Source organism: Emydura macquarii, unplaced genomic scaffold, assembly GCF_026122565.2.
Source record: "Emydura macquarii macquarii isolate MOO-44397 ecotype Brisbane River unplaced genomic scaffold, CSIRO-AGI_Emac_v2 contig_295, whole genome shotgun sequence".
NCBI lineage: Eukaryota > Metazoa > Chordata > Testudines > Chelidae > Emydura > Emydura macquarii.
In genome coordinates, this window is record NW_027130432.1 from 8094673 (window position 1) to 8119040 (window position 24368).

At 42.2% G+C, this 24368-nt stretch overlaps 2 protein-coding genes and 1 long non-coding RNA gene across 3 annotated transcripts; all 3 read right to left on the reverse strand.

Moving 5' to 3' along the window:
• Positions 1-5667: 5667 nt before the first annotated feature.
• On the reverse strand, positions 5668-8258 carry LOC137155255 (uncharacterized). The gene is made up of 2 exons (XR_010920395.1): positions 8062-8258; positions 5668-6543 (listed from the first exon to the last, which is right to left on the reverse strand). It is a non-coding gene; the product is annotated as an uncharacterized lncRNA (long non-coding RNA).
• Positions 8259-12949: 4691 nt separating this feature from the next.
• Positions 12950-15858, reverse strand: LOC137154071 (ferritin heavy chain A-like). Its single transcript, XM_067549808.1, has 3 exons — positions 15663-15858; positions 13711-13905; positions 12950-13190 (listed from the first exon to the last, which is right to left on the reverse strand). Exons 1-3 carry the CDS (start codon positions 15663-15665, stop codon positions 13035-13037), a joined length of 354 nt encoding a protein of 117 aa, XP_067405909.1. The 5' UTR covers positions 15666-15858; the 3' UTR covers positions 12950-13034.
• Positions 15859-19773: 3915 nt separating this feature from the next.
• Positions 19774-23853, reverse strand: LOC137154081 (ferritin heavy chain A-like). The gene is made up of 4 exons (XM_067549815.1): positions 23669-23853; positions 22170-22316; positions 21437-21562; positions 19774-20043 (listed from the first exon to the last, which is right to left on the reverse strand). Exons 1-4 carry the CDS (start codon positions 23768-23770, stop codon positions 19888-19890), a joined length of 531 nt encoding a protein of 176 aa, XP_067405916.1. The 5' UTR covers positions 23771-23853; the 3' UTR covers positions 19774-19887.
• Between the last annotated feature and the right edge of the window lie 515 nt (positions 23854-24368).

A 24368-nucleotide genomic window follows, 5' to 3' on the forward strand; every position in this document is an offset into this window, starting at 1 on the left:
GGTGCCTATCTGAATAAGGAAAATATCCAATTATGTTAAAGGAGGAAAAAATAGAAGGGACAGAAGTCCTCATGCTTCACAACTGAAGCCAACCTCTAATAGAGAGGGGTTAGAGTGGAACTCTCGTGATGGTCTAGCTATTCCATAAACGTCCAAAATGGGATTTCTCTCACTGGACTGAACGACCCACCAACTTGATTCATATGGCAATTCCTGTGCTCTATGTTTTCAAGCAAGTTCTAATAAAACAGAGCAGATTTTAAACCACAAAATCTATTATGTTTTTCTCTTAATCACTTACATCTGTTCCTTTTCACATATTGCATTCTGAGGCAGTTTAACTACAGTGGTTGGAAACACTTAATTTGCTTTCAAGTTTCCTTGCTAAAGGAAAAATACTGTTGGCTAACTGATATCATAGAATCATAGAATCATATGTATCCCCAGGTATCTGTCAGAATACACCTCTAAATATCTTTAGAAGTAGATAAATTAGATAGAAGACTTGGTTGCTTAGGGAACAGATTATGGAAGAGAGAGACATAAATCCCAATTCAGGTCAAATCAGGTCAGTAGTTGTTACCTTCTGATGGCCTACATGAAGTGAAATGGAGGTGTTAATACAGTCCATGGTAGATGAGTGTCTACGTCACAATGATTGGCACCCTTGTTAAGTCAGTCTCAAAAGAAAGGCCCTGGACTGGGTAGACACAAAGTCTGAAGTAACTTCTCTCTTACAGACATAGCTGCATCAGATCAGGTATGAAGCACTTTGCCAGCACCACGTAGGGGAACTTGGACTCCAATTGCACATGCAATACTGACCAAAAGACTAGTTCACAGGACAGCAAACCAAGCACCTTCTTGCAAACACTACATTAAAAAATTGTAAAGACTACAACAATGCAACAAAACCTAAAATACAGCTAACAAAAAACAGGAAGCCAAGTGCTGCCGGTATTCCTATCCACAATACTCAGTGGCTGTAGCTGTTCAGTAGTAGACAGTTAGTATGCCAGCTACTCCTATTTAGAGACAGAGGCCTGCATTTGAACAGAAAACAATTATCTGTTATGTCTGGCACAGCTCTATGGTTCTCTTTTCTTCATTCCAATAAATATTTACATTTTCTGGAAGAAAGAAAAATGTACACTCTTTTGTTCCCTCTTGTATTTTCTCCTCCCTGAGAAGATTGTGTAGTTAAGCAACTTCATTGCACCAGGCCCTTCAACAAACTTCAAAGCTGGCACAGTACTGATGTCATTACTGGCCTATGAGAGCCATGCTTAAAAAGCTATTCAAACTATCAAGAAAGTAATGGCATTATAATTGTAAACACAAACTGGCGTCAGACTCTATATTTTAGCTAGTTCTTAGGTCAGGAACTTAAATAAGAGTCACCATTTATTTAAGTTTATCTCATTTTATTTATTTTATTTAGAGAGAGAGAAAGTGTGTGATTGTGTGTGGGCAAGGCAAGCAAAGCTAGATATAGAAAACAGTTAAATTGTCCTCAGCCATTCTGTTCAGTGTTCAGCTTGAGAAGACCTCTAACTATACCCATCTGCCAATTATCTTCTTTTTAGTAAATATCCCAAAAGAAATATATATGCATTTGAGTTTTGTGCCCCTTTCAAACAATTTTTATTGTTGTTTACAACAGCTTTTATCTTTTGTGAGCTCTAAAGTGCTTTTGTACATTAAGGCCTGGTACAAGTAATGCAAAGACCGAGTAGATTTTTTTGAAATGATAGGGAATGGCCATGCAGGAACAAACAGAAAAGGGCTAAAATCAGGTCTACAATCTGAACCATTGGATCTGAGTGTGTCCCCCCGCCCCATTATTAGCCCCAGCTCAGAACCACAAACAAGAACCCCTGTTTTCATGATAATGAAAGTCTTATTGGATGAGTGAGATAACAAAATCTCTTCATTTCAAAATAGTGAAAATCTCAGAGATAATAGATTTAGATAGCCACCATTCTGGGTAGATCTGTCACGAGAACAATAATTGCCAAATTAGTAAGAGGAACAAAAAGTTAATCATATGCCTTCAGGACTCAGTAATACAACAACCATCCCATGTACTCCAGCACTGGGAAATCAAAACCCATGGCCTCAAATCTTTGCTCCAGCAGCCTCAGCATCAGGTATTTTATTGCCCACCTTGATGTCCTGAAGAACAATGCACCCTCTTCCTCCGTTGTGATATTTCAGGAACATCTCTGCATGGTCCTTCTCATTGAGGAGGTCGGCCATGTGCCTCAGGGCCACATTATCATGGGCAATGTAGTAGAACTAGAAAAAATATACAGGAGACCAATGAAGTCTTACTTTCAGGAAACTATATCCCATATAGAAGATAAAGGTCTAGGTAGCAGTTATACTTATAAAGGAGAAACAAAAATACTTAGGGAAGCATATTCATTTATACCATAAGTAATGTAAGTATCCAACCTTCATAACCCATTTTCTTCCACTGATATACTCCAGCAAATTTGTTCCATATCCCCAGGACTTTTTACATTCAAGCCTATGGGAATGTTTCTTCCTAAGAGCCTATTAGTAGTTGCCCACAATATGTTATCAGGTTTTACACAAGTGATATTTTGTTACGTTTGGTTAAAGGTTTGTAATTTTGCCCCCAGCAGATATAAACTGAAAAAACATTTCATTTCAAAGCCTGGAGAGTAGGAAAAGGAACAACCCACTATGGGACAGATAAAATCAGGTCTGCCATTGTCAATAGCTTCGTAGTCAGGGAGAAAACTCTGGAACATGGGTTCCATAGGCGCAGCTATGTTCTGACTAGCTGTTCCTGCCCAGCCAATGGAAATTTCCTTCCTCACTAAAACACCACTGAACAACATGGATGGCATTGACAGAGATGGTAGTGCACATGCATTTGTGAACCTGTTGCCCATTAGTTAGCATAGCAACATGTAGCATTCAAGATGGTCTCTATTGTAAATACAAGTAGTACAGGAAAGCACACAGATTGGAAGACGCTGCACTACCACCATGCTGCCTCTCCTAGACTAAGCCTAGAAAAGGTGCAAGCAGAGCATTAGGGAAAACTAAATTAGGAAGATGGAATCTAGATGTTCTTAAAGTTTGAGATAGAAGCTATTATCTTCCAATACCCTAACAAAAGCAAAGAGTCATGGGAAATCATGTTTCCCCTAACACAGGCAGGCTCCACAAGATAGAGCTAACACTACAGAGAACCCTCTTGGATTAGTTAGTGCTGCATGTTTGGGTGTTGGATGGGAAGGGATTGTGAATAGAGAAAAGAGACCATGATAAAAGTGAGATTGTCAGAACGAGTCTTTACTCTCACTGCAAGTTAATAAATTCAGGCTGCTAACTACTTACACAGTGCACAATAGCACAGTGTCCACCACCACCTCTGAGAGTCCCCACACTATGCTGCTGGTCATAATCATTCACCACCAGCAGCTGGAACGGTTCTATTATTTCATCAGGAAGTGTTTGAATTTTGTAGGAAGGCACCTGAACTGAAGCATAGGTTTGGCAAACTCTAGTCAGAGTACACAAACGTGGTTGTAAGATCGGCACAGACTAAAGCAAGAGACAGGGCTGGAGAAGTAGGTATTAAGTAGCGCAAACTTAGGACATTGAGCTGAGAGACTATAGTTGTTAGGCATCTCAGTCTCTCTGCGGTGTGCATAGAAAACACAAATGGTGTCACGCTCTAGCTGTGCATGCAGCTATATATGAGATGGAAGGCCTGTTGCCATAGCAACACTCTACAGAGAGCAGGGTTCAGGCCTAGGCTCCTATGGAGATATGCTCCCACCATCAGAGTGGAACTGATCAAGAATTTAGTTATTTTGGCAATGGTTTCCAAGCTGTCCACTACATGCAAGCCTGATGAATCCAATATTTTCTAACCAGCTCTAGTCAAGTTCTCAGGAGGCAGGATGTGGAAGAGTCCCACTATCCACTTCAGAAGTGAGAACAAGAAAGCCAGGGAAATACTGCCTTAGAGGGATTAGCATACAGGTGACCATAAAGTTTTAGGTAGTACTGTATCATGCAGTCATGCTGTGCACTATATCACCTGGATGTCTTAAAAGCTTGACAATAGCTTATAACAACTGGAAATCTTGATTCCCCTTCACCCTTTTAAAAGAAATAAAAAAGCAGCCATTTTACAGGGCTGGTCACTGATAACTTTGCAAGTGCATTTGTTTCACTTCAAGTTGGGGGGGTGAAGAGAAAGCCACCCACTTCCCCAAGAAAGGGTGGGGAAGGTGTAAGAAGTGGCTCTGCCCCTTAACCCCCCTAATCACAGTTTCAAGTTGTCAGAAAATGAAACCTGGATTGATGTGAAAAGATAGTCTTCCTGGATGGGTTTTTAGATGGAAATTGACCAGCACATTCAGTTAATCTACTTATACTTGGCACTTTGATTCCCCCTCTCACAAGAACACCATTGTACAATAAAACTTCCCTCATCCTACTCAAAACATGGCCTACATTCAGGAAGGTTGTTCAAGCCTTTTTGTCAACCATGAATCAACATACAGAGGAGTGCGGCTGTTCATTTAAACCCACAGAAGCTTTTCACTCTGTTATAGTATCAAACCTTATCTGAAGTATCCATTCTTATCTAAATTAAGCCATTCAACATGGCTACCTAGCAGCCCTAACTGCAAAGAGACGACTTATGCTGGAGTCCTGACCACACTAACTGATAATTCCCTAAAGCACCTCCCATGCCTCCTACTAGTTGAGGAACATAACGTACTCTACTCATTTTCCCTACTGCTTAGCAAACACCCCATCCAGCCTCCCTGCGATTGTGCTAGATAATTCCTGCTGTAGTGAACAGGACCAGAAATGCTGTTGTAGCAGAGCAGACCAAAAATGTATTTGCCCTTTATGCTGCCTCTAACGGTGGCCATGGCCATATGCTTTAGAGTATATTTGTCACAACTGGAACTTTGCATGTGGGAAGAGCAGGAGGAAAACTCGATAGCAGTATTTTAGCCACTGTAACAGACAATTGATTAGACTTTTCATTGTCTATGAAATAACACTGAGGAAACCACGTAATAGCTCGAAGCCAAATTTTATTCACCCTACTGAGAGGTTAGGCAATTGATCCTTTGCTGCCTTAATGAAAGACAAAAATAGTGAAGACTTCAGCTGCTCTTCCCCAGGGTGTGCTTGTCAAAGAGGTACTCTCCCATGCTACTCTGGGGCACACCCCGGTTCTTCAGGGAGGTGAGGTGGTCTCCCAGCTGCTTGCTGGCCTTCACTTGCTCCTCCAGGTAGTGAGACCCAGGAAGTCACCCAGTTGCAGGAAAGAAAAGATAGATTCACTCCTAGTCATCCACATTACTGGTGGAGTAGTGAATTTAAATGCCTGCTATGATTAAGCATAACTCCCCCCTACTTCACCCCCCCTTTCTCCTCCCCCCCGGTGTTCCAGTCCCAGCTTGTGACAGTTGGAGGTTTAGGACAACAAGGGATGGATGACTCAAAGTTGCCTTATGTTCATTCCCTCTGACCCCTCTGGCACTGGCCACTAGTAGAGACAGGATATTGGGGAAGATGGACCATTGGTCTAACCCAGCATGGCTATTCTTGTATTATGTTCTTATGATAAAGACTATTAATAGTGATGTGTTCCAAGTGTTCACAGTTTGCAGTTCAGAGCCTTCCATACAGACTAGGGAGTCCCATTTGTTTCAGTGCAAACAGAGACAAAACACAATTAACTAAGAGTTAAAATAGTTTTAGTATGACTTAGGAGCAATTTGCAGAGGACAAGTATTCTCTATTTGTTATTTGCAATTGACAGACAATATCTAGTTTTGTTTTTCAGAAAGCAGCTTTTTCTATTGCTCTGTAAACTTATCCCTAAAACATTTGGCAACATTTGTTCCTCTGGTTTATACCGTGGTCCTGAATGGTCCCTGGTGAGTTTAATTTTAGTGAAGTTACACTAGGGTTAAGTTCAGTTCAATCACACTCTAAGGAAGCTCTTTTATTAGCATCAGTGACTGGCTTTATGCAATAATCCCTGAAGAAAGAGGAAGCTACATCACCGGTTTGATAGGGTGAAAGGGCAGTAGTGATTTTATCCTCTACAATCTTGACACAGCAACAGCTTATTGTAGGTTCCAATTAATCCATGACAGGCGGTTTGAGATCTAGCAGAGCTCATACTGTCAGCTCAGTTGCTACCAAGACATTACTACAAATCATGAGAACTCTTAGGGACTGGATAACAAAGGCACCATATGGCTAGGTTAAGCCCCTTGCTATGGTGCAACACTGACTAATGTTTTTTCTTGTGTCCACTCAGGCCGATATGGACCATTACACATTGTTTTCACAAACTCCTTAACATCTCCACAAGCAGGGTGTGAGGGCAGCTGCATGGTTACCCATATGCGGATAATGCCTCTCCATAACCACCTTGTGCAGGTCCAGCAGGGCCTATTTCAGTCTTCTTCAGCTGCAGAGCACACTGCAGGACCTCCAAGTTGTTCCTCCACTCATCCTGCTCTGCATGAGGGGAAAACACAGAATAAATACATAGATAGTGGACCTCACGTTCATGAGGATTGTGGAACCACATATACAAAGGACTCTGCAGGAGGAATAGGCAAGTTCCAAGGACAACCTATTGGACAAGTAACAAGGGGCACTTTGAGGAGAGAGGACTAATCTGACAGCCTCTTTGCAAAATATCCTATTAAAGTACTTCAACCAAGAGTAAGGAAAGAAGCTGGGGCTCCCTTGAAGCACTCCACTCAGCTAGTAATCTAGACTGCCTCTCCCTTCCCCTGCCACACAACAAGGCATCTCCTAAGCTGGCAGACTGCAGAACTAGTACAAAGGAGCAGACTTCCAATACTCCCCCTTTCCTGGAGAAGCTGGTTTGGCACAAACATAAAGTGAAAATACATAGCGAGGAATTCCACATCAGGCAGACTGAATTTGTCTTTTGAGGCTCATCTGAACAGCTTCTGAATCTGCCATAAGGTCCCTCAGCCCTCCAATATTTGCAGAAGTTGTCCTCTTTACTGCTAGCAGCCTTTCTTCAGGCAGCAGTGAGTATACAGAAGCCTTTAGAAGAGAATTAATTATTTGTGTGTATGTATTCTATTACAGAGGAAAGAGCTATAGCACTGACTACAGCCAAGCATATTGTAGGGAAAGGTGTTTCCCCTCACAAGTTTAATGCAGATCCACAGCACCCCTTAGTGTTCCAGTTACAAGTTACAGACAGATCTGTTAATACATATTCATGTAATGACCCTTTGAACAGAGGCAGCTCTCTAATGGATCTCCTTTTTTCTCAGTGGAGTTATTGAAACTCTTTATTTGTTCTTTTTCTGTACAAAGCAGTAATACAGCAGTTCACCTGAACGCTTATCTGAAAGTACTGACACCCTCTTAATATGGTTTCAATAGTCCCTTTCCTGGATACACAAATGAATTTGTTTTGCACCTTGATGTCCCATGGGACAACACATCCCACTTGCTTGTTCTGGTATCACAGGAACTTCTCTTCATGCTCCTCTCCTCCTGGAACTGTTCCATGTGCCTCAGAGAGGCATCATTACAGTCAAAGTAGCAGGAGTGAGGAAATACAAGAAATTAGTGTAGTAAGATTATACATCACATCTGTGGTTAGTTAAGGAGCCACCAACACTTGAGAGACTCTTACAAAAATTCTAAAATGTAACTGGCTCTTAGCTCCTATTAAAACACCTTTCTTCCTACTGTTTTGAAGCACTACTTCAAAGTCCTGAAGTTTCTATCACCCATACATGGGCATTTACTCAAGGCCATGCTGTAGCCACAGCACCCTAAATAACTCCCCCTTATTTTCAAATTAGCATACCCAACACTTAATACATTACTACAGTGTCTGGGTAAGACTCAGCAATAGGTCTTCCTCCCCTCCTCCCACAACCTAGGAAAAAACACCCCCACACTCAGCAAGAAACAAAGTTCAAAAACATTTAAGTTAAGCCTTGGATCTCTAAAGAGAGACTAAGAAACACAGACACTCACCAGGGACAGCTAGATATACTTGGCACACAGCTCCATGTTTATCATGTGGCTCTCAACAGCCTGACATCCAGCATGGAAGTTCTGGTTCAGCTAGGATTCCATTCAGGAGCTGTAGCACTACAGTGTCTGTAGTGATTTAGGCTCTGATGAAAACCTAGGCAACTACTGAAACATAACTAGAACCCACAGCAAATATAAAAATCTTGTGTCACACAGCTGCTATTAATATGGGCTATTAAACAGGGTATGGCTGTGATTGGCAGCTGCTTCTACCCAATAGAATTCTTCTTCCAATTAGCCTCTGGGTAGTGTCTGACAGATGTTCCACAGGTGACAGCATGATTCAGCAATGAGCCAGCCCTTAGTTACCATGGATAATAGATACCTGGGCTATTACAAGAAAGTGTGAGCACCTTTTGGCTCCTTCCCTTTGATTGACTATGAAGAGTATGATACAGTAAGCACAAAATGAGGAGGAAATTGAGTAAAGCTATACAGATTCTATCAATCATGTTCTAATGTGCATCTATGCCACCAATCACCATGATATTTAGGCGCTGGTATGGTATCTCACAGTCCATTTAAGTAGCTCCAGTAGAAATTCTGGGGTTATGTGCCTAGAGTATACACAGTTTATCAGTGCATATTGAATAGCACCATGAACCATCTCTATGGTCTATTACAGCAGTTCCCAAACTGTGGGTCACGGCCCCAAATGAGATCACACCATGAGCAGATGGGGTCACAGCAATCCCTAGTATGTGGAGGATACCATTTTGCTCCACACAGCATGACCTTGCATATATAGCGCATGTAAGGTCAAACTGTGTGAGGAGCACAATGGCATCCTCCATGCTGTCTGGGGTCTTCATTAAAATGGGGTTGTGATGACAAAAAGTGTGGGAACCCCTGGTCTATTAGAAGCCCTCCCCTTGCCTGAAGCACATGCATATTACAACATACAAGCAATCTGTGCTCTGAGTGTGAATCTAGAAACAAGCCATTCCTGTGTTCTAATCCCACATGTTACACTAACTCCCTCTGCAGCTCTAGGCAAATCATTTCACCTTTCTGCCTTATTTTTCCCATCAGCAAAGAAAAAAGAATAATCATGCTATTTGCCTGGTTCAAAATGGAGCTGACTGACTTAATTAGCTATGAAGTTGGAAAATGCCATTTAAATACTCAATATTATTTCAGAACTCTGAGATGAGTCATAGCCAAGACATGGTCAGAGGTGACATTCCCCCTTCACTATGTGGGAAATCAGAAAGAATAAGCTACAACATCCTTATAATCATTGCAATTTAAATATTTAGGGAAAATATCTTCCTTTATTTATATTGCTCTGCATTTGCTAAACTGTGAGTACATTTAGTAGTAAAATGTTACAATGCAAATGTGGCCTAGCAGAATGAACCTTGCAAGGGGAGCCATGAACTCCTCAGTTTCAACACTGACACATTCTAAAACAGATTACCCCTTAGACTGTGAGTGCCTCAGCACAGAGACTGTGCAAAGCTCCTAGCCCATAGTGGACACAGCTGCAATTAAATAAAAATAATGCTAGAGAGTTCATTGCAGGATCAAGGCCTAATTCACTACACCCTTGATCTTGCAAACACTCAGATTCATGCTTCACTCTAGGCACTTATTTAGTTCTATTGATTTCAGTGGGACAGGTCATGTGAATAAGGTTAAAACAGGAGTGTCTGCAGAATTGTGGCCTTATGCAAATCACTCTACCGTTTGTCATCTGTAAAATAAGGATACAATTTACTGAACTCCATCAGGGGATACTTTGGGGATAGCTAGGTAAAATGCAAGCTATGCTCTGAACATATGAAGTTATAAGTATTATATCAATTGTGCTACAATTTTGTCATCTGTTATGAAGTAAAAGCAAATCACATAGAATATATTTTGATTCTAAAGGGTAATTTTTTCTTGTACATTTAACTTTGATCTTTATTAGCAAGGTTCATTTGTTACATCTGGCTCCTGACCTAGTCTTTACAATTTGTTATTCTACAGATAATGCATAGTGTTTTGTTTATACTTACTGAGCACTTGATTTTAAGTTTGTCTGAGCATATTTATTAAAGCTGGGTGTAGAAAGTAATTCTGGTTTGGGATGAAAACAAAACTTGAAAATTCTTTTCAAAATGGAATGGAGCCCTTAATGGACTGCCCTAGCGCCATGGAGTTCAGAAGCCATGGAGTCCATGTCTCTGAGCTAACCTGGCAGGCTGCTGAGTTGCCAGGAAGCAGGCTGGATTATGTTGTACCACTGCCTAGGTTACACCAGAGTGTCACTCAAACTGAACTGTCTCCATGAAACATTTCCAATTAGACAAACCAGAAAAAATGAATTTTTCCAATGAGAGCTAACATTTATCTTGTCCTTCTTTGTGCTGGGAAGATGAGGGGGGCTGCGAAAAGAGGGATTTCGGTATAGAACATTCACCATTTGTTGCTGTAATTTACCCTTGGGCTAATACCAGAAAATTGTAACCACACACAGGGGCCCAGGAAAAATGTGTCGCAATTCCATACCTGAACTGACAAGGTTTTGCAAAAGGTAAAACACTGTGGATTTTGCCAATGTCTGGAAATAGTGAAAGGCTAAAAATGGAAACAGATGGAGCAAAGCAAGGTAAATGCATTACTCCAATAGCGATTACCTTCAGATTCTGTGTTGGATGTCACACTGTCTGGTATGTCTCACAACTGTAAGTGCATACCTCAGGGCAGATACCCCAAGCTGGTGGATTTCACCAAACCAGTAACAAGTGTGAACTCCTGGATCACTATACCAGTCCTACCATTGAATCACAGACAGTCCCCTTAAACTCTTAAGTCTATGTTGCTATTCAGACAAATTGGACTTTGTGATAAAATAGTTACTTACACCAAAAAAAGTCACCTCACATTTAGGTTGCTTCCAGTTCCAAGAGACAGGTCACTATTTAGTTACAGGGGTATACACAATATAAATGTTTGCTACTACATTACAACAGGATATAGGTAAGTGAAAACAATGCAAGTAACATCCCTTTCATTTTCATGAAGTTTAAACTCCAAATATGCTATTATACATATAATGATCACTTTGATCTATACTGATAGGACAATTTACTTGTCCTGAGGCTTCTGCATGTGCTGGCACCTAATCTTCCAGGGGCACAGTGTGCATGGCCTGCAGTTTTCCTTTAATTGTGATGTATTTGCTGGTCCACTGAACCTTTGTCCATTTTTTCCTTTATTAAGACGCGTCTGTGCACATAAATCATACAAAACAAAAATATAAAACTAGACACTGCTCTCTTGGTACATGGTACTGGCTCAGAAGACAGCTCAAAACTGATTTACAGGACATTTGGGTCCAATCTGCCTTGCGTTTTGCTTAAGCCCCTGCTCTATTTCTTTGTATTAATCTACAGCACTTTTTCCAAGACCCCATGAAGTCTTCACAAAAATGTCATAGTCCACCTGCATTAAAAACAATTATGTCAACATCTCTTGATCCTCTGCCCACTTCATTCATACAAATGAAGACTAGAGAGATAGGAGAAAAGCTCCTGCTCCAGAAGCAGTTTTCAAACGTGGACATGTGTGGGCAGATTAAATTCATGCAAGCAGCTGGAACAATTGGGTGACTACTGTGAAATGAATAAGGTCTTACTCATCCTTCTTTACTTCTGAAGGAAAACCTGGACAATAATAATCCCTGTATTATTCTACTATACCTCTCAACACCAAGGTCACTGTTCCTAGCTTAGCTCTAATGAATACTCAAATGACTTTGTTCTAGGGGAAGAGCCTCCTCAAGCAGGTGTTTAGGAAGAACTGCAGCTCTGAGCTCAAGGTTTGTCTCCATCAAAAGTTTAAATTAAGAATTTTCAGACATTAATATATATTTAGTTCTCATTAACCAACAGTCTCCCCAATGAGATCCCAAGCTGCCAGACAAATCTGTAGCCTGAATTTAAGGTCCCAAGCTGCACCTGTGTTCATGAGCCTACTCAAGCCTATATACTCCACTTGATGTGCAAAGGCAGAAGGAAAAGAGGGCCACATTTACCACCCATCATGGGGGTGTTTTGAGAGAGACATGCTAGCCTCTCTTTTGGATAAAATCATTGTTCAATTAACAAGAGTGACAGCATGGTTATTGGTCATAATGTAGGAGGTAGAGAGCCCTCTGCGAAATTATTAAATAGTGTGGAGAAGCAACTTGGAATGAACATGGTGACTCTTACACAAATGAAATGTTACATGTTCCCCCGTCCCTTTGTTGTCTGTTATTTCATCACTTATTACCCCACAATAAGTATAGAGCACAAAACCACAGAGGTCAAGTCAAGGGTTTTATAGTTTGAGATATTAGCATCGCCTCTAACCTAAAAGCAGGTTAGACTGGAAGGTACTTGAACATGCTATAACTTGGAAGATGAAATTCATGTGTTTGTATACTCTCTATTAACTTAGTCAGCTATTCTTGTTGCTTAGAAGTACTGGAGTAGCATCTAGGGCTCTGCAGTGCAGGAAGCATATTTGGAGAGTGCCTAACATTTTTTAATGCTGTTGCAATTTTAAATAAATGCATACGATGTAGTTTAGAGGGCTTGTTTTTTCCAATATCCATGCCAGCACAAGTCAAGAGGTTTAGTTTTTGTAACCATTTCTTGCATAGAGGCCCAGCCTTTTCTACCCGCTCCCACACACACTTTACCCACTGCAGAGCATAAATTACTCAAGTGTAGATCTACACACTGATTGCTACCAAACAAAACAAAACTATTCCTCATCCTTATTTTTCCACCCAACTTCCAGCACTCTCCCCTGAGACCAGATATCCTTCCCCCACACAAAAGAATACTCCAGATTGCAGGTGCAAAGTCATTTTTATTCAGTTTCAACTTGGTTCAGAGTCATAACAGCCAGCATGACAAGAAGCCCTAGTAAACAGTTCAGTTACTCTCCCCCAGGGTGTGCTTGTCAAACAGGTACTCTCCCATGCCACTCTGGGGCACTCCCAGACACTTCAGGTTTGTGAGGTGGTCTCCCAACTGCTTGATGGCCTTCACCTGCTCCTTCAGGTAGTCAGACTCCAGGAAGTCACACAGCTGCAGCAAAGAAAGGGGAGGAAGAAGATTTCTTCCTGCTCAACTATGCACAGTTAAAACTGCCTGCACTCAAATGTAACGCCAAATAAGGGTCTGTGAGCAAGGGCATTTTTAACTCTCCTCGCCCCCTCTCCCCCATAACAGGTATACCACTTAGCTGGATGTGGACAACTCCAAAATGGTCAGTATTGCTTCTCTCACCCCTTTGAGGAAGGAAGCTTTGTAGTTGGAGGATGGTAAGCACCATTACCAGCACAGCATTCCCAACAATCTAGGCCACAGCTCCAAGTAAGAGGGACTGGGGACAACTGTAACCATAATCCTGTCTCCCCCAGCCCAGACCTTCCACATATTTGACATCCCAGAGGGGAGAGAGCCTGCTGTGATGCAGAAGTCTGCATCTCCCCCTCCCCAAAATAGGAAATGAAGTCTAGAAACTCATTTTCAGAAGCCAGACTTCCTCAGACAGAGGGCACAAGTGTCTACTCTGACTGTATTGTCTGTCTGCCACTATACTCACATGGGGGTCATTCTGCTCTATAGCCAGCTTGTGCAGGTCAAGCAGGGCCTGGTTCACCGTTTTCTCCAGCTGCAGGGCATATTGCAGAGCCTCCAGGCTGTTTCCCCACTCATCCCACTCTGGCTTCTGTACAGATCCAAACAGAGGAATGGGGCACACTTGTAGATTCCCACTCCCAATACAGCCAGGTAGAGTCTATTTCACAAAGAGAAAGCATCCTTCATTTAAGAGGTGAAGGGGACGGGAATCATCTCATACACTTGTTTAAACAGACAGCAGCAATAAGCTTTGGAGATGTGTGATGCTGGTAAGCCAAGTGCCAGCACAAGCCAAAGCCTAGGTGTCAGCTGACACCTGACAAACTCACTGCTGGAAGCCAGGTCAATTCTCTTGTGAATTAGTATAGATCAAAGTCATTAAGTGTATTTGGTGTGTAAACTTCATGAAAAGTGAAAACAAGGCATGTAATATTCTATTCCTTATCTGTATCCTGCTAGAATATAAAAGCAAACATTTACACAGTGTATGCCCCTGTAACTAGATAAGCCTTGTGGAATGCCAATGAAGAGCTTTCACAGGAATGTACTAACTCTTGTGCATTTGAACGCTAGTGGTCATTTTATGAGCCGATCAGAGATCAAAGTCTCTGAACACACTCCTGTCTCACCAGAGGAGGAAAGAGCCCATGTGGGTAGGGACCCTGTCAGGTTGTTTTCCGAGACAAGCAGCTACAAAGTATGGCCACAATGGAAAAAGCCTTCCTCTATTGACTATTTGCATTTTAACAATGCAGAACTACTGAGAGGACAGATCCCAGAGTTGTCATTAGAGACTTTTGGGAAACTGACCAAAGACTACATCTCAGCTACCAGTTGGAATTCTAGACTGGGACTCACCTGTACATATATTTTTACCTGCTTTAACCTCTCAATTCTCATTTCTTTTCTTAGCAATTAAACCTTTTGTTGGTTTACTATAGAATTGGCTACTAGCATTGTCTGGTGTGAGATCTAGGATACAGGTCAAACAAAGGGAGCAATTGGTCTCTTAGGACTCTGTGTAACCGGATGTTTTGCAATGGTTGGTGTAAGTGACCATTTACCACATAGTCCAGCTTGCCTAGGGGGACAAGCTAGTCCCCTTGGATGCTCTAGTCTGCCTGAGACTCCATTATAGGACTGTTGGAGCTCTCTGGGAGGTCACATTTGGTACTGGGTTGGTGAAATCTAGTTCTAGCACACCACCAGTTTAAGATAGGCATTCACCATCATGAGCCATTCCAGATAGCTTGACATGATCCCTGCACGATAAAGCAAGACTGAATGGCAAGCAGCCATAGTAGTCACCTTGATGTCCTGCAGGTCAACAAACCCCACCCCTCACTTGTTCTGATACATCAGGAACTTCTCTACATGGTCCCTCTGCTCATGGGATTGTACCTTTAGGAACATGGCCATGTGCCTCAGGGCCACATCATCCCACTCAAAGTAAAATGACAAGAGAGAAAGAAGAGAACACTGAAGACAATGCATCAGGTGTTTACTACAGGGAAGTAGCCAATCTACTTACAAAGCACCCCCTACATGGACACAAGCCTGCTTGCCTCCTTGAGCCTTGGCCTTTAGCAAGATACAATACACTTATTTCTAATGAACCACAAAAGGGAAGTCTAAGCTTCCGACCATCACTCTTTGTGGAACCTAGAGCAAGTAAGTCATTCCTTCTCCCCTCCTCCCCCAAACCCTCCAAGACAGTCTCCCTCAAAAATTTCCACTCAGCACAACACCTACAACAGGGTTTATCAACAAACCACTAAAGTATCTCATGGTTTCCCATTTTCCTCAGTAGCACACAAGTGTCACCTCCAAGATCAGTCAGTATTTGTTCTGTATTTTAACTCACAGTAGTCAAAAATTTAAAAAACAAAACACCCACAGCACCCACATACTCACCATAGACAGATAGACATAGCTGGCATATAGCTCCAGATTCACCAGGCAGTTCACAGCAGCTTCACACTCAGCAGGCAAGTTCTGACATACCCAGGACTCTATCTCAAGACCTAGCCAATATAGTAGTGCCCACACACAAAAAGAAACTTGAACTATACCCTCCAAAAGCCACACTTGTGCTTTGAGACAGGTGGCATTAATACTATTCAGATTAGGCCGTGATGGGAAGCTGATGCTGACCAATGGAAATTCCCTTCCTCAGCAAGGTACCAATCAGCATTGTGGGTGGAACCTTTTGAGAGTGTTCACAGCTGAGAGACTGGCTCAGCAAGATGACATCTCCTATTGTAATTACTGCTGCAGTAGGAGGAGGCGGGGTTATTGGATCTCTCTAAACAGGTCACTTAGCTGATTGTCTTGGTTTCTCAGTTCCTTGGCATTCTCTAACCTTGGGTAACTAGATGCATAGTTAGTACCATGTAGGAGACTAATAGTTTTACTGACATGCCATTTGTTTAGACACTATGGACTTAGTTTTCACAAGCACCCAAGTCCCACCTCCAAGACTGAGTTAAGCACTTAAAAGTCTGAGTATCACTGGAAAACAATGGGACATGAGCTTTCCAAAATGGCATTTAAGTGCTTTTGTATATCTCATTCTGCTGGGACATGCATTAGTGACTTTAGCTCTGGTGTTTTGGGAACACAAACATCCACCTCTCAGCCATCTTGCCCAGCTCTCCAGACATTTATTTTTGTCTAGTGCTAAAAAATGTGCAGCTCATACTCTCCAAGAGGGAACAGCTTCTGTTTGGCCTGTGGAACACCTCCAACAGGATATCTCTTTCACTGCAAAGAGACAGGCCTGCTGGGCAGTGCAAGCTGATGGCCACATTAACCTCAATGAGGCTGCAAGAGTTGCTTTTCCTCAGCAGTCACGACACAGAGGACTGAATTCTGTATTGGGTCTGCAATGAAGATTGTCCAAAAAGCAAATTCATCAAGGAACCTAAAGAGCAGAGGCAAGATGACTGACAGAAAATTTGGTTAATTTTTCCTCAGGAGTATTCCTTCTAACTGCCAGAAGCACGGGTTAGCAGGGGCAGAATTGTTGCCACATCCCTCATATCAGCCATGGCACCTGGAGATGTAGTGAGGGACACGTCTCCCTCTGTGGTCAGCTCCCCTCTGCTCCTGAAAGCTAAGAAAACAGGGTTGGAGAAGCTGACCAAGTGGAAAAAGTATCGGAGTTGATATGGTCTCGATTCCTACACACAAGCAGACAGAAAACACTATTACTCTTTCCCCAGAAAATCTAGCATTAGGACTAGAGAAAGTCCAAAATTTCATAACAGTTTTTCCACTTAGCAGTTACTGATTGGACAAAATCAGGAGATATATATCAGGAAGGTATCAATTTCCTTAAGTATTTTTCATGGGAAATTATTGAAAATTCATTTTAAAAGGTCAAAATGTGTTGTTTCCACTTCATCCTTTTCTCATTTTAGTAAATGATAGTGTTAATGTTAAAAAAAAAAAAAAAAAAAAAAAGTTGAATAAAATAGTTTGATATAGTCAGTGATTTTTTTTTTTTAACTTTCATTTCACTCAAATTCTACAATTGCCTTTTTTTCACCCTAGTTGAGTGCCTGCCTGTCTGTACTGACCTTTTTGCAGAAGCTGTATTTAATCAATTGTTTTTCTTTTCATACCCATCCCAAAGCTCAACAACTTGTGTGTTGGAGCATACAGGGGTAGGGAGGGTTATGTTAGTTCCAAAAATAGAGTGCTGCTTTTGGTTAGTATCAAAGTGTGCCCTGGAAGGCACTGGTGTTGAGGATACAGCACTGGGCAGAAAGTGGCTTCACAGAAGTTTTGAAGTCAGCACATCGATAGATATCCCTTCATTGTGTTGCAACTGCATCTAGGTGCATCAGCAGATTTTCCTTTTCCACTGGAAGCTGATCAATACCAATTTTAAGCCAAGGCCCAGCTGCTGAGGAGGCCACTCTCTGCTGTGGTTTCCCACAGCTAGCTGTTTGGGTTTCCCCCCAACCCTTTGTGTCTATCCCACGATGACACTAGCCCCCCTTTGTGCACTAGCCTAACCCCACCTTCGATACATCTCAATGTGGGATGAGGGGGAAGTTCTGTCCTCCAACCCACAAAGTGGCACTGTGGAGCCTTCAGCTTTAGAATGGGCTGAAAAGAGATCACACTAAATGTCATTAGCACTCAGAGGCCCTTCTCTCCTGAAGTTGTCCTGAAACTTGAAAAACTACTTTCTTATAAGAGCAGAGGTATTTGGGATGGTCTCCTAGCCCCATTCCAACTTGCATCATTACATACGGTGTCCATGAAATGTCCCTCTGTCATTTCAATTGAAAAAATATTCCTATGTCATTCCTGTCTTATTGAGTGCAGCAGGAATAGAGACTATTGTCTTCCCCGCCCATCTGTGTAAGTATGGCAGTAGCGGTTTAGTGTTCCTTAGAACGCTCTATATGAAAATGATGGCTAGAGATTTCCTGACAGAAGAGTTTTCCATCAGAAAAATGCTGATTTGAAAGACTTGAAGCTTTCTAGCTTAATTCATTCAAATGTATTGGAAACGAGGCAGGTTTTCAATGATTCTGCAACCATCCAGAGATGGAGAAAAGGAGTCAGGCAACTGGGTATTCAGGGCAGCCTATTTCCTTTCATTGTTTCCCCATCAAACTGTCATTCTCCAGCCCGGGGGGTTGGGGGGGGGAGAAGGCTTGGTCTCTTTTGGAGGGGTGGGTTTGTTGTTGGGGGTTGTAGTTTTGCACCTGATACAAGACAGAAGGATTTTTCAAAGATTCAAAATTTTGCACTGGATGGAAGTTTTTCTGGGCCACTCCAATTATTGCTCTTACAAGCTAAACCTAACCACTTATCAGCAAAGATGAAATTTCCACAGCCCCTACTACTGTGTGTAAAGAAAGTTGCAGCAGCTATTTGGGGCCAGAACCTCAGCTGGTGTAAATTAGCCTAGCTCCACTGAGTTACATAAATTGTATACATAGTGTATTTTTCTATTGACTAATCTGTAGTACTACAATCCCAATGATGTCCCTACAGGTGTGTGTATTTCCCCACCACATGTTCTCCCAAAGCAAGATCTGCCAGTTGCTGGAGAAGATACATACAACAGCTTATGATGAGGAATTAAGATGTTTTCACAAGCAAATGGGTGAAGTAACGGCTACATGTTAAGCACTGTCAACATCAGCCATAGCACTAGGTGAGTATTTGTCTGCCACATAAGCTATGCTAGTATTGTAGTCCCTTGTCAGATGCAGATCACTGGAAGAGCCCAGCACTACCTCTCCTTTCACTTCCTCCTCTTCACCTTGCAGGGCACTGATGGTCCCCACCATTCTCTTCCTGTGGTATATCTACAGGTGGGCTTATCACCATCAGCTTTTGAGGTGAAAGGACGCTGCTAGGTCATTTTTTCCATTGTCCCTGCTGAAGGCTAGGCACCAGCCCCTGCTTTTCTCCTTACAGAAGGAAGATGCTTAACACCCCCTCTGCAGGAAACAGATATTGAGGTCACCCACTACTGATTTTGTTCAAATGCCTTTGTATATGCTATCCCTACTTGCAATAAGAGGAGTGGAAGTAGTTCAACAAAAGATACAGGCTGGAAAGTTCACTAAGGGAGCTCTAACTTGATGATTAAGGGATTTATCATCAAGGAGAACAAAACTTTCTAATTAGGTTAAGAAGGGGCAACTTATTTGAAAGGTGTGTCACATGAGCCTACAGGGCAGGAAAAAGAGGACAGGGCCTTAGACACAAGGAGCAGATCAGAGTTGTCTTTATCCAGTAGACTAGATTTAGCCTATTTGAAATGTGTGGAGGACATATTGCTAGCAGAGGAAAGGCTTCCCCTCCCTGTCCCTGCTACACACACCCCTAGGGAATCACTGTATGTTGCATCTATCTAATTCCAAACGCCTTTTCTTAGCATCCACACTTGCCCCTTCAGTCCACTAAATGAATCTTATCTTCTTCCTGTTTGTTCCAGGACAGGTAGTCACTGACTGGCCCAAAATCCCTTTACATACACAAACTACACCAGTAGTAGATGAAGAATAAGCTTTATTGTCAGCACTTAGCAATCAAGCCATACATCTTTTGTATTGTGAATGGGAAGACCCATATATTCAACTGGGCATTGCAGCTATCAGTGTAGAGTTCAGCTGCTCTCCCCCAGGGTGTGCTTGTCAAACAGGTACTCTCCCATGCCATTCTGGGGCACTCCCAGGCGCTTCAGGTTGGTGAGGTGGTCACCGAGCTGTTTGATAGCCTTCACCTGCTCCTCCAGGTAGCAAGATTCCAGGAAGTCACAGAGCTGCAGAAAGAAGCCAGGAAGACTCACTCCAGCTCCCAACTACTCTGACATTTAGTCTCACATCTTAGCATGTCTGGTTAGTAAGCTAGGTGTAAGCAGGCAGAAGTATAGAATACTTCATGTCAGCAACCTGTAACTGGAGGATCCTTGGACTAGGGTGCTCTTCCTTAGAAGAGGGGCAAGCATGAGAGAGAGTCATTGAGGTGTTGCACACTATTGTTTCCATGGAAGCCAATTCCCTACAATTGTATATCCATACCCAGTTATCATTAAAGCTATAATGCATACAGTGAAGAGGATTTCATAGTGGCAATAGTCTGAATTCAACTAGAAACATTGTTTACAGTGGAGGCTAGAAACATCTTAGAGTGGATGCCACCCCTTTATTGCACAACACAAGGTTAAGGTCACTGAAAAAGACGAGGGGAATATAGAAACACTACACTTTCTAAATAATGTATTTTTGCTACCTCTCATTTCAGTTCTCCACACTTTCTGCTGGAGTTATACTGTATTGAGTTTTTGATGTTCATCCTCTCAGTCTAGGCCTCCCCATTTAGTTAACCATTGCTTTTTCCAGGACGGCTCCTCCCCTCTTAATCCCTTCCTCACCCTTTTCTAGGTCCAGGGATCTTTTGGTCCCCTTTCACTCTAGAGAGGAATAAGCATGGCCATAGGCTCTAGTTACTGCAAAAATATTCTCATATTCATGAGAATGCAGGGAAATACTGATGATCAGGCAGAGTTCAGAAGGGAAATTTCAGAACTCAGATTCAGTGAAGTAAAGAGGGGGAGCATCGCTACATGAAGTAGTGGCATGAATTAGGCCCTGACTGAGTGGCTTTAGCTCCTGAATGCTACAGGTATAACTCCATGTTAATTTTCACCCCATTAGTGCCCCGCTATCTTCTCAAAAGAAAAAAAGGAAGAAAACTTCGGCAGAGATGAAAACCATTTTAGAAGTTGGAGTGGAAACTGAAGAAAAAAGCTGGGGAACTTAGACACTTCATTCTATTATGCTGAGTGGCCAGAAAGGGAGAGAATAAAATGTTCACTTTCTGAACCACTTTATTTGGAGAGTTTTAAAGTTGTCAAGTCAGACTTTTCCCAGGAAAGTTACATTTGACAAAAACCTGTTTTTCCAAACAGGAAAATTTGGTCTGAGTTCCCAGAAACTCACCCATGAGGACTGTGAAATAGACTTTTCAGAAAGTCTGAAGGGCAACTTCAAATGTCACTTCATGTAACAGAAGAGGTAGGTTCCAAGACAATGGATCAAGGCTATTCTTTCTAAGAGGAGGACTGGCCTTCTGGCCAGCAGCCCCAAAAATATCCTTCCCATACTGCTCTCTGCTGACCACATTCCCCATTGCTCTTGCTGCTTTATACTCACATGAGGATCATTCTGCTCTGTAGCCACCTTGTGCAGGTCCAGCAGGGCCTGGTTTAGGGTCTTCTCCAGCTGCAGAGCACGCTGCAGGGCCGCCACGCTGTTCCCCCACTCATCCTGTGCTGGCTTCTGTGAAATAGGCACCAAGGAGGTGAGTCACAACCCGTATCTACTCTAGCTCTGCTAACTTCTAGGCACCAGTGAGGAAATCTGTCCTGCTGCCTCTCACCTCTATTCACCAGTATTGTTGTGGCCAATACGCCAACAGTCCCTTTGCAATGTAAGTCATTATTCCCTTTGCTACTAGGAGTCTCTACCAACACCAGGACTGCAAGAGACATTTTATGTGATTTCAACGTAACAGCTAATGGAGTTAGCCCCCCAGAACATAGTGCTAAGCAGCAGCTCTCCAAGCTCCCCCCCCCCCCACTATAACCCTCACACATATGTCAAGGTAGAAGAGGGAATCACAAAAGCATTGTAGTCCCCTTTCCATAGGCTACAACTGCCTACTGAGCAGGCAGAGGCCATCACTGAGCTGATCTGGTAGCATGTATCTATGGGAAGTGGGTACACAGAGCAGAAATGCATGATGCCAAGGAGCATTTGAACCCTTTCCCTACAATACATCAGCTTTGATTCCATTAGTCCCTCACCAGGGCATCTTAGGGATCAGCTGCTACACTGAAGTGAATTTTTTTAAAATTTGTTATATTTCCCACCCCCACCCCCTCACCTCTATGTCCTGCAAGACAATGCGTCCCCCTCGCTTGTTCTGGTATTGCAAGAACTTCTCTGCATGCTCCCTGTGCTCATGGGACTGCTCCATCAGGAACTGGGCCATGTGCCTCAGGGCCACATCATCACGGTCAAAGTAGCAGGACTGGGGAGAAGTGCAAGCAATCAGTCAAGAGGATACCTCAGCCAGCCATGGAGATATGAAGACTTCATTAGTGGAGAACTCTAGCTATATAGATCTTCAATGCCACATACATGTGTGTTCTAATAGCAGTAGTACTGGGTAAACCCAGAGGGCACTTTCCCTGTTTGCCTTTAGGGCACTCTCTCCTGTACACTCAGATTTCCCTAGTGTAGCCTAGAGAACTAGCTTGCTTTGCCTGCATTATATAGAGAGATATATATTTTTTCTTATAGACTTAAGTATGATTGTATAGTTATAATAGAGTTCTAAATTTATATATTTTGCTGTAATGCAAGGTACCTTACAGGCCACATCCTGTATGACAGCTATGTAATTATTATACACATATTCGGGAACTAGTGTTGGAAGTGTTGACGTATAGCAAAAACAAGACATATACGGTCATGTTTTTGCATAGATGATTTAGTAGTTAGCAGATTACTCAGGACCTTTGGCCTAGACAAGTGTTAAAGTAATGATATCAGGCCCAAACTAGTACGCCACAAAACCCACAAAGGTGAAGTCATGGAATCTTTGAAATGGGAAGTGAAAATGTCATGGATATCCTTAATATTCATGAACCTGCCAGCCTATAGAGTATGCATACCCCAATAATTTTGGGGGTGGAAAATCCAAACATGGACTTAGGAGGACCCATATTCTTGGGGTATAAGAAAAGGAAGATCATGCTATTTGGGGCAATCATCATCATCTACTCCTGCTTGAAGTTTCTTTAGTTTGTGTTAAGATTTTCCTTCATTTTATAGTCTTATTTGTAGTCTTAGTTTATAGTTCTTAGCTCTCTAGCAGTGCTTACTCCATCCCTCTACTCAAGAGTTGAATAAATCAACCATCTCTCTCTCAACTAGGGAAGGGCATGAGTATATTAATCCAAAGCATATCACAGAAATATATATCTCATATGAGTCTTTAATGGATAATACATTTTCTCTATATCAGTTGTTTGTCTATCATTTTTTGTGTTATCTTAGTAAAACAGCCAAGTTTGTATAATTTTATATCACTAAGAAACTTCCTGTATATAATTTCCCTATATAATTCTTCTGGAGCCTGATTCAGGGACAAGAACCTTCTAATCCAAGCAATTGGCAAACCTATAACCCTATTAGATAACTAATTACACTTAAAATCAGGCTACACTAGTTACTACAAGGTGAGTAAACATTTATAATTTTTTCCTACTATAGAGAGGAATCAGCTGTCCTCAAAAGAAAGTTTTACAGGAGTTATATCTGGAGTAACAGTTTAAGTGAAAAACAGAAAATACAAGTCTGAGAAAGCTTATGACTCACCATGGACATGAAGACATAACTAGTACACAGCTCCAAATTCACAACACAGTTGATGGCAGCCTCACACTCCCGGTGGAAGCTCTGGCGCACCTGAGATTCCATTACAGCCTTTCAGAGAAGAAAGGATAATATCACCTTACTACTTACCAAACACTACTGAAACAACCCACCCCAAGGAAGACATAGAAACCTTTCTCCTCACAGTTAGTTTTAATACTGCCCAGAGCAGGGTGTGGGCATGCTGGGTAGCTTCTGCCACCCAATGGAAATCCCTTCTTCATCAAGGACCCAATCAGTACTATGTTGCCAGAGCATGACTCAGCAATTGGGCATCTGCTGCTCCGAGTCCAATTAGAAGAGCTGAGTGTGGTGGATATTTTCCTGAACTAACAGAGTCAGATCAGATCACTCCCTCCCTGGTTTCTTTGTTTCTACTGATGGGAGATATGTGCTAACATGGAGAAAGCAGCAAACAAGTGTGATTTCCCCACAAGTCTCTGCTCTGAAGAGAAGCAACTGGAATGGGGAATCTGGGTCAATGATGCCTACAGTGCATGAGGCTTAAAGTCTTCCATGAATTCTGCTTTTCATTGACAGAGCTTCTTGAATGCCAGAAGCTTTGCAAGATACCTGTGATTGTTATACTGCCCTAGAGACCCCTCTCGGCATTCAAACCTCTCTTCTGAATCCCAAAGCATAT

Bases quoted from the DNA above. Each gene is read 5' to 3' on its own strand.
- LOC137154081 (XM_067549815.1), bottom strand. From the start codon at position 23,770: ATGGAATCTCAGGTGCGCCAGAGCTTCCACCGGGAGTGTGAGGCTGCC. The intron at 22,317-23,668 runs GTGAGTCATAAG...ACTTCTCCCCAG, and splicing joins GTTATGTCTTCATGTCCATG to TCCTGCTACTTTGACCGTGA. The intron at 20,044-21,436 runs GTGAGTATAAAG...TTCTTTCTGCAG, and splicing joins CAGAGCAGAATGATCCTCAT to CTCTGTGACTTCCTGGAATC.
- LOC137154071 (XM_067549808.1), bottom strand. The intron at 13,191-13,710 runs GTGAGTATAGTG...TCTTTGCTGCAG, and splicing joins TAGAGCAGAATGACCCCCAT to CTGTGTGACTTCCTGGAGTC.